The following is a 9729-nucleotide window of genomic DNA, read 5'->3' on the forward strand; positions in this document are numbered from 1 at the left end:
TGAATGGCCATGAACACAAGCATCTACGATGCACTAAAAACAAGGCTTGGAATAACTTGCCGCGAACCTAGACAACCGTTTTGATATAGACTCATAGCCTATACTTCGGTTACGGTACCGTGGTTACGGTCTCGTTTAGTAAGTAGGCTATGCGCGGTCTCTTCGTGACGAAGCCAGCAACATTTAACTTTAACTAGGCTACCTAGATAACGTGTAGCCTATTTGAAGCTTATGTGATGTAGGCTACTTCCCCATCAATAATGTGTTAATTGCCATGAACACAATCATCTAGGATACTAGAATAAGGCTTCACTTCTCTAACATTTCACTTTATAACTTTAAGATAATATGACGTGTATGCTAATATGAGATGTAGGCCTACTTCCCCATCGATAATGTGTGAATTGCCATGAATAAATCCATCTAGGCTACGATGCACTAACAATGGTATGAATCAAACATGCCGAGAACCAAGACAAGATAAAGGTACAGCGGTTGCACGGTTACATTCGGTGTCATTCTGTCTCCTCGTGACAGCCTGCAGCCTAGTCATTCACTTCTAAGCATTTATTTAACATGACTACTAAGATAACATTAGGCCTATGTGTATTTGTAGGTATGTGATATAATACTTTCCCATCGACAAGATTTCCATGAACATAAGCATCTATTTTGCACTAGAAAGGCTTATGTGATCGGTTGATTACAACTTGCCCAGAACCTAGCGAACTGTTTGACTCGTGTGGCAGTCACGGTTACGAGGCCCGGAGAACCTAGCGAACTGTTTGACTCGTTTGGCAGCCATGGTTATGAGGCCCAGAGCCATGCAGGCTCATCATAGTTTGTTTGACTGATTATACTACCACTCCAGTAGAGGCGCTAATACGCGATACGATGAAAGAGTAGCGACGAGAACACTCGAGCACAGCCAATCAAGCCAGTGTTGCTCTGTATGTGAAAACGAATGATGTTAGGAACACTGAGTCGGTTTTTGACGTTTGGCACTCGATTCTCCCGGCTCAGTGACACGAACCGGGTTATTTAACCGACACTTCGGTCAGTTCGTCAACACTATTTAGCACTACGTTAGGGAGTTGAGATAGTAGCTACTAGTGCTAGCTAATCAAACGTCAGCCAGCCAACAATCCAAAGTGATACGGCAGCAGTAACATTTCACGTTTCATTACCAGACTGTTTTGTTAATTTACAAGGAAAACCTTATATAGTTCTATACAGTCTATGAGGAAAACATGTCATCAAATAAATGGTGTTGAGTTTTGTCATTGGCAAAACAAAATTGTCACAATAATATTAGTCAGCTAACTAACGTTTATGTTTATGGTAAATGAATACACACATTAATTAATGCATGATTTAATGTTAAATTATATACTTTATTTTTAAATTACTAGATTTTCTCTCATTCCAGATTATAATGGTGGACAAATGGACCAAAGACGAGGTTGGCAAGTGGCAAGTTTGCATTTGGTTGATTACAAAGAAACCTTCAGAGGTATGCCTAATGGATTTCTTCAAATGCCCATTCTGTGATGTGGTGAAATTCCAGCTAAGGAAGTATTTAACACACCTGCAGTTATTGCACAAACAGCAACCAAACTTCAATATTGTCTGCAATGTAGACAGATGCAGTAGAAGTTACAGAAGTGTTGCATGTTTAAGAAATCACATTTATAGAAAACACAGAGAAGCTTTACAGCCAGCAAGTTCCTGTTCAGAAACAACAGTGTTTGAGCAGGTACAAGAGGACGATGTTTTCGATGTAGATGATGAGGATTGTGATGAAGTAAATGGAAGATCTTTGCCAACAAATGATTTGGACACACTTTTGTCTGGACTGAAACAGCATGTGGCTGTTTTTATTTTAAATCTCCAGGAGAAGCATATTTTACCAAAAAGTGACGCAAGACACAATTGTCACAAATCTACAATTTGTTTTGAAGTTCTTTCACCAAAATTATGCTGAAATCATAAAATTCCATTTAGAAAATTCAGGCTTCAGATTAGAGGACCACGAAGACTTGGATGTTTTGCTGTCCAATGACAGAGTATTCGATTCTGTATTTGAGTATGTGCAGTCAGAGTACAAACTTCTGCAGTATAGTAAACAGCATCTTCATCTGGTAGAGCCTGTGCAAAAGGTTCTAGGTAGTAACAGCCAGGGTGGTGAAGATACCTTTCAGTATATACCAATAACTGATGTTCTAAAGACCCATTTGGAGAAACAGGATATTTTTGAGTCATTCCAAAGGACCTGTGAGAGAGCCCCAAATACTTTTCTTTTAAATGACTTCACTGATGGGGAGATTTTTCAAGGAAGTCCTTTTTATGGCGATTCTAGTATTGTGAGATTGCATCTCTACACTGATGAATTTGAAGTTGTAAACCCTTTAGGCTCCAAAAAATCAATTCACAAGCTAACAGTATTTTATTTTACAATTGGCAATCTTGAATCAAAATTTAAATCACAATTGAGGTTCATACACCTCTGCATACTGGTGAAGCACAAATTACTCCAAAAATATTCATATAGCCTAGAGACATTTTACAACCCCTTATCGATGATCTTAAGACTTTATACACTGATGGGCTCTGGATCTCCTTGAATCAGCAACATATAAATTTAAAGTGCGCTCTAGCTACTGTTTCAGCAGATAATTTATTAGCGCATAGCTTGGCAGGATTCACCTGCTGTTTTAGCAGTGGACGTGTGTGCAGATTTTGCATGGTCACCTATAAGTGCTTGAAGTCCCATGTGAATGAAGACAAACTTATAATCCGATCCTCTCAGGTGCACAAGTATCATCTGGAAGCACTCAAGGAGAGTAGTGAGGTTTCTAAACAGACATATGGTGTGGTCAGCAAATGTCCATTTAGTGAGCTGGACTACTTTGATGTTACAAGAGCATTTCCTCCTGACTTGATGCATGATTTCTTGGAGGGCATTGTACCTGTTGTGATTTGTCTCACTGACCGACATCAATGCTGAGTTAGATGCTTTCAAAATAGGAAGGAACGACAGGAGCAACATCCTACATCAGTTATCTCAAAGTGTCTTAAAACAGACCAGACTACAAGGGTCTGCAGCACAGAATTGGTGCCTCTTCAGGATTTTGCCATTTCTTATAGGACATTATATCCCACAAGGTGAGGTCCACTGGGATATTTACCTGAAGTGTCGAGAGATAGGCGAAGTAATATTTTCCCCCTCCATAAGGAAGGGGGTAATCCCTCTTCTCTGTCAACAAATAGGTGAATTCCTTTCTGATTTCCAGTCTGCATTCCCGAGACTTTCACCCCCAAGCTTCACTTCCTTATAGACTATCCCCGTCTGATTCTAGAATTTGGCCCCTTGAAACCGCTGTGGTGCATGAGATTTGAGGGAAAGCACCAGTATTTTAAAAGATTATCCCGAAACACCTGTAATTATAAAAACCTGTGCTACACCCTCTCTAAAAGACACCAGTTAAGACAGTGCTGGGAACTCCAATCACTAGATGTACTCCATCAGAGCAACTACACTGAGGGAGAGCGACTTGTTCCATTCCGGGCTTTGTCATTGGACATCCAGGAACGAGTGAGTAGAAAAAGTGGGATTGTGGACATCCCTAGTGAGGAGAAACTAAGTGTGGTCAGCTCCCTCCTAACCAACAATATCAAATATACTGTAGATGACAACTTCATTATAGATTCTGTGGAAGAGGATATTCCTGTCTTTGTAAAGATTGCCAAGATTGTCCAGTTTAGGGGTGTTTGGATGATATTTGGACAGTTGTTGATTCCCAAAGCGTTTGACAGACATTACCATGCCTTCAAACTGGAGGACCAGAGAACTTGGATTGTTGTTCATCCAGGGGAGGAGAAAGATTATTACGCTCTTGACTCTTACGTTTATGATGACAACTTATTTATCACACTGCATCACAGTGTGCAAAGTTAAAGGTGAACATATAGATGAACTACTTTTAGTATTACAGTGTTTAAACAACATTAGTGCACAATGACACTATATACACTTGAACTGAGTTGACATTTTTCTTTTTAAAGAACAGGAAATTGATGGGGAGACACTCCTGGGCCTGACTGAAAGGATGGTGGAGAAGCTTTTCCCTTTAATGAAGTCACAGGTGATGTTTATGAAGGAGCTGAATAAATTAAGAAACTCCCAGAACTCCCAGTCGTTCCCAGAACAGTAAGTAAGATGTGTTAACCAGTCTGTAGACATGGTAGTAAGTAAGCAAGCATTTAATTTAAGCCTGGCATTGATCTTACTACTTTTCCTCTCATCACCCAGATATGAAGCTGGATTGCTCCTGGAGGACCATACACCTCGCTCACAGTGAGTATAGCATATCTACATTAACTCATGTTCATTAATGTAATGTGTATGTAGTTAAAGTGTATGATGTTCAGAGAATATTACCACAGGCAACAAACTGTCCTGTCTATCTAGACTGTCTTGGCCTGGTGTTCAGATGCCATCTCTTCTGGGGACACTGGGTTGTATATTAATATGTTAACTACACACATTATAAGATTGCTTTGAATAATAGCTTATCCACTCTCTTTTTAGACAAGAACCCCCTGCGTCTTATATGACCCAACCATGGCCAGCAGTATTCAGTCTGCCCACCTTCCCTCCTGAACTACAAGCTGCTCTCCAGAGGAAAGATCCTGCCTTTAAAAAGAAGGACAAATCACATATACGGGCATTATTGATTCAAGTGCTTTTTGATAATGTCACTAAACACACTTGGTAAGTTTAGTTCAAAATATAAAGCAGATTTATTTTTACTAAAAGTTATTTTCCATTTTCCCAGGGGTTCATAAACTTCCAAGTTTTAGGGCCTGCTTACACAAAAGAATTTTCACAGTTTTCTCTTGGTCAGTGGTGTAATGGCGTTATTTTTCACAGTTTTCTCTTGGTCAGTGGCGTTTTTTCCTAGGTTTCTCTTGGTCAGTGGCGTATTGCGTTTTAGGTAGTGTACGAACTTGCCAGACCACTCCTTAGGTTGTTAATTACCACACCCCTTGGCGCATTATTTAAAAAAGAGAGGTGCAAAATACGAAAATAAACTTTGCGCTGGGAAAATAATGAGTTTTCCACCATGCGCCAGGGTGGAAAATAGGGAACGTAGTCTGAGACTAGTCTGTGATTATAGGATGAGATTAAAAAGTCCTAAAGTAGGCCCTTAGGATGCATTTCACTAACAAATAATTATCTGTTTTAGGTATCCCAGTCACAAAATGTATGGAGATGTCCTGGGGAGTTTGATTACAAAATTTCCATTCTTAAGACATGGCAGTTCATCTGGACATGTACGTACAGTACTGCTACTTGCAAAGACTCTTTCTGTTCTGGTTATTTTTTTTATTTCTGTGTAAATAATGTAATTTTACTATTGCAATTTGCATTGTATCCTTGTATCTAGGAGACATTGTTAGAGTGCCTCCGTAACAAATTCAAGAAGGAAAGGATTCCACTTGTGCACAACTCCACAGTCCTCCAAATGAAAAAAAAGTATGGAACCAAAAAACAAATGGTGGAGCAAACATCCTATGTGGACACTACCATCGAACCTGAGGTACATTAGCCTTTTTGTTTTTCTGATCTTTATTCTTTTAAAAGTGTCAGGTACCAAAAGTGGGTTAAGAATGTTATCTTTACTCATCCTATATGACATGAATTACTGTCCATTTCAGCTGGCAAAAAGGAGAGAAGAATTACTGGATTATTCAGCATCACACAGTAACTCCAGTTCCTCGCTTGAGGTATTTTTTGTATTCCTTTTCATACTTCATTATTGTTGAGATACAAATAACAAGTGCCACACACATGCAAAAGAGTAACAATGAGTTTGTGGAGAATGAGCCACTCTACTGATTTGATTACACTTGTTTTATAAAATTGCGTTGTGTTTTCAGGTTTTAGAGCTGGAAGCAGTTGGAGAGGATGACACCAGTTATCAAGAGCACCTGAATTTCATCTTAAGGGAGTTGGCCAAGAAGCAACCAAATTTGGCAGAAATTAAAATCAGGATGAGGAGGACGCTTTTTAAGCGCATTGAAGCAATGACTCTCCCAACAAAGAAAGTCATGGAGATTTTTCCATTTCTTGGCATCCCACAGCTAGTGAGTAAATTGTGCACAAGACAGTTAACACAATACCAACAGTGGGTATATTCTATTTATCATTCACTCTTAATTTGTTCTCCTTAAAGATGCATCATGAGATGCAAATGAAATTTGGGATAGACATGGACAGGAGCTTGCAAACTGCAATACACGAGTTGGCCCCAAGAATCATCAGGGTGGTGAAGGAGGGCAGCCAGAAAAGGTTTTCACCCTCCCTCCTTGAGCCAACAAATGAGAGATTAGAAAGTAGGTGTCTTCTGTGATCAAAAGTCTGAAAACATTCTTTTGGTTATGTAAACTAAAGCACATTGAAAGACCTCTGTGTATGAAATGCGCTATATAAATAAAGTTGACTTGACCCGACTTGAGTTGACTCTCACACAAATTTAAGTTTGAAGAATCACTGAGAAAGAGAATCACAGAAAGAATGGAAAGATATTACTATGTATTATGTATTTTTCTTGCTGGAATGTTGAGGGATAATTGATGTTTATGGTACATTTCGTTTTTGCGATGATGACCTCTGTGAATGATAATCTAAGCATGATGATTCATTTGGGTAAATGTCTCTTAACAGATGCTGCACTGCTGTTGCTGCCGGAACTCTTCAAGGAGAAAACAGAGTTTTTATACTGTGTTGAAGATGTAAGTGTGGTCTGTTCCTGTTCCATGATTTCAATTCATACCAAAGTTTAAAATGACCATGCCCTGATGTTTCCCCTACTTGTTTCCTCTACAGGAAGTCCACCCCTGCCCAACTGTCGTTTTCCATGGCTCCCTCAATGTGCTCAAGGCAGACACCATCAGCATCAGGCTCGATGGACTAACATTAACCACTGGGAAAATGACCATAGCCGAGGCACTCGAGTACCTCTTCAGCACTTATTTCCTGTTCAATGTATCATATCCCGCCCCTCTTGTAAATACTTTAACATTCATTCAGATATTTTTATTCCAACTCTGTCCTAACAAGAAAAAAATCCCCATTCCTGTTCTTAAAACCATTTTATGTCATTTGATTAAATATCCCCTTTATTCCCTCGATAAATTATATCTTTCTATCTTTCTTTCTTTTTTCTTATACTGTAGCTTGTTACAATAAACACATTTGTTACTTCTTAAAACCTTTGTCTTGTTTCATCATTTTCATGGCATTAAAGTTGCTGATAGAGCACATCAATTAAGCTATACTTTAAAATAAATATCATTTCTTAAAATATTAATTAAGTCATTGATTAACCTAACAATTAATTGATAACCTCTTATCGGTTCTATATAGAACCATTTTGTTTAGGCTTTAAAGAACCCTTATGGGTTCCTTTGATGAACCCTTCAAAAAGGTTCTATATAGAACCATTTAGGGGTGCCATATATGAAGCATGCAATAGAACCATTTTTGGTTCTATATAGTACCTTTTTTTCTAAGAGTTAACCTCGAGGTCAGGTATACTGGCAAATGCTGTCTCAGCCTATATAAAATATCTCTCTGAATGAACTAGGCTACCTAAATGCTGTAAGTTTGGAAAGCCATAAGCCAGCACTTTCTCTTACTCTATGTATGTATGAGACACAAACAAGCACATAGTGGGCTATGCTCACTGTGACAGCACTGTGGCTATGCTCACTGTGACAGCAAGAGGACAAATGCTTGAGTGTCCATCTATTCTTAGGCAGCACAGTCACCCAGTGTTTGTGGTGAAGTTAATATTTAGTAACAGGGTTCCATTTGAGTACAACAGGTGATCAATATTAGGCCAAGCCATGTGGGGCTGTATAGGGGGATTTTAAAGGGCCAAATAGGGGCCTAAGGGAAAATAGTATTGTTTCTATATTTTACTTATTTTATAGATGAGATTCAAGAGTAAACTCTTGAAAGCATTATATTCTTACCAACAATTAACATTTGTCAAATCCTCCGTATTTACATTGTATTGTATGTCGCTGCTCTAAAGAAGGAGGTTTTTTTTTTATATAAAGTCAGTAAATAACACTTATGGTCAAATTAACCCCGCACACCCGGGTATCGGCCGAAATGCTTTACACCCAAGAGACACCGACAAGGATGAATGAATAGCAAGAGGATTTCCTTCATGTGCACATAGTGAGGAGTGCAAAGCCCCACAAACACAGATCTGTATCTCTCCATCTTTGTGGACTGAAGCATAACAGGATGTCTGTTAAGACGGTTTTCCAGTGCTAAGTGAGAGTTCATACATTGTTATCAGGTAGTTTATGATCCATTAGGACTGTGATTTTTCCAGAAAATACTGTAGACATTTGCGCTTGGTTTGACCCCCCCTGTTTCTTTCTGATAGTCTGGCCAAACAAAGTTCAATGTCATTGTATAAGATGACATTCTACAGTGAATAGAGATCTTGAGAACATTTTCCATCTGTTGTATATTATGAGCGCTTGGCTGAGCCAGTTGCCTTTTCAAACAAACCATCTTGCTTTTGTTTGTGCCAATATGTGGGTTTAGAGAGCCTAGAACCATTGTAGTCAAGTGCACACGTGCTTCGAGGTCATTTTTAACAGCTTTTTATATAGTTTTAATGGCCTTACTTCTCATTGTTGTGGTTTCAGGGCTTTCTATGTGCACCACATCTCTCTAATCATCCATGGGGATCCTCCGCTCCTCTCTCTGGGTGGTTAATGTGCCATAACTAAGAATCTAGAGGTCCACACAGCTTTGGAGATTAGGCTCTGTTGCCGTGGTGATGAGCTCTCAATCCCTACCATCCTCCACACACACACACACACACACTTACCGGCACTCAGTCTCACACACACTCTCACACACACATCCGCCCGCCATCTACACACCTATATACACACACATTCACAGCCGCAGACAGTAAAGGCCAGCCCTCGGGCAAGCTGGATGCCAGCAGCTCACAGAGCAAAAATGTGAGGACAGCAGTGACTCATACAGTGCGCTCTGCCAATCCAAAACACATCGGGAGCTTATCGCTTAGAATACTGGGTTCCAAACTGCACCCTCAGAGTACCTAGACGTTTCACACACAATTAAAACGCCCACAGGAAACCAAAACCATGCCAGCCACATAGTAAGCTCCTCACTAACACACTGCTAGGCAGGGCTAACTGTTATATGCCACAATGCACATATCCTGGCTCGTCTTGTGCTGTGGTTTCCCTTAGTGCCTGATGTGTCAGCTCAAGAAAATGGGTGAGACAATAATAGGCATGTTTTGCTAGTGTGGCTACTGTGTGGGACATGGAGGCTGATTGTTAATAAGTGTCTCACTAGGGCTGCACTCATGAGGTGCTAAGCTGACCCTCTGTGTCACTGTGTGGAGGCGTACAGATGACTACTGTTCTAAGGAAAAATACACTTCAGTGCGTAACATGAAGTGAAACAAAGCATGCAAAACTTAAAATAGAATCTTTGTGAATGATCATTTATGAAGTAACCATGTTTGATAGGGAATGTCTGTGGCTCTGTTTCTAAACACCACCTGATGTGATAGCTGCTTTGTTTGGTAAAAAGCAGGTTGCACATTTTCTTATCACAGTAGTATCAAGATCAGTGATATCACAAGACTTGATCAAGAC

General features: G+C 39.7%; 1 protein-coding gene across 1 annotated transcript; it reads left to right on the forward strand.

Moving 5' to 3' along the window:
- Positions 1-4076: 4076 nt before the first annotated feature.
- LOC143132970 (sterile alpha motif domain-containing protein 3-like) lies at positions 4077-9485 on the forward strand. Its single transcript, XM_076292800.1, has 11 exons — positions 4077-4210; positions 4313-4357; positions 4592-4774; positions 5250-5337; positions 5451-5603; positions 5722-5790; positions 5944-6150; positions 6240-6399; positions 6731-6798; positions 6893-7144; positions 9474-9485. Exons 1-11 carry the CDS (start codon positions 4110-4112, stop codon positions 9483-9485), a joined length of 1338 nt encoding a protein of 445 aa, XP_076148915.1. The 5' UTR covers positions 4077-4109.
- Positions 9486-9729: the final 244 nt, after the last annotated feature.

This window comes from Alosa pseudoharengus, unplaced genomic scaffold (genome assembly GCF_046254945.1).
Source record: "Alosa pseudoharengus isolate Yale_2024_CS ecotype anadromous, Long Island Sound unplaced genomic scaffold, YU_APseudo_1.1 YU_APseudo_1.1_scf_19, whole genome shotgun sequence".
In the NCBI taxonomy this organism is placed as follows: domain Eukaryota; kingdom Metazoa; phylum Chordata; class Actinopteri; order Clupeiformes; family Clupeidae; genus Alosa; species Alosa pseudoharengus.

What these genes read in the sequence shown, in the direction of transcription:
- LOC143132970 (XM_076292800.1), top strand. Translation starts at nt 4,110, where the DNA reads ATGGTGGAGAAGCTTTTCCCTTTAATGAAGTCACAGGTGATGTTTATG. An exon ending in ACACTACCATCGAACCTGAG is followed by an intron (nt 5,604 to 5,721) that starts GTACATTAGCCT and finishes TGTCCATTTCAG; the next exon opens with CTGGCAAAAAGGAGAGAAGA. An exon ending in AACAAATGAGAGATTAGAAA is followed by an intron (nt 6,400 to 6,730) that starts GTAGGTGTCTTC and finishes GTCTCTTAACAG; the next exon opens with ATGCTGCACTGCTGTTGCTG.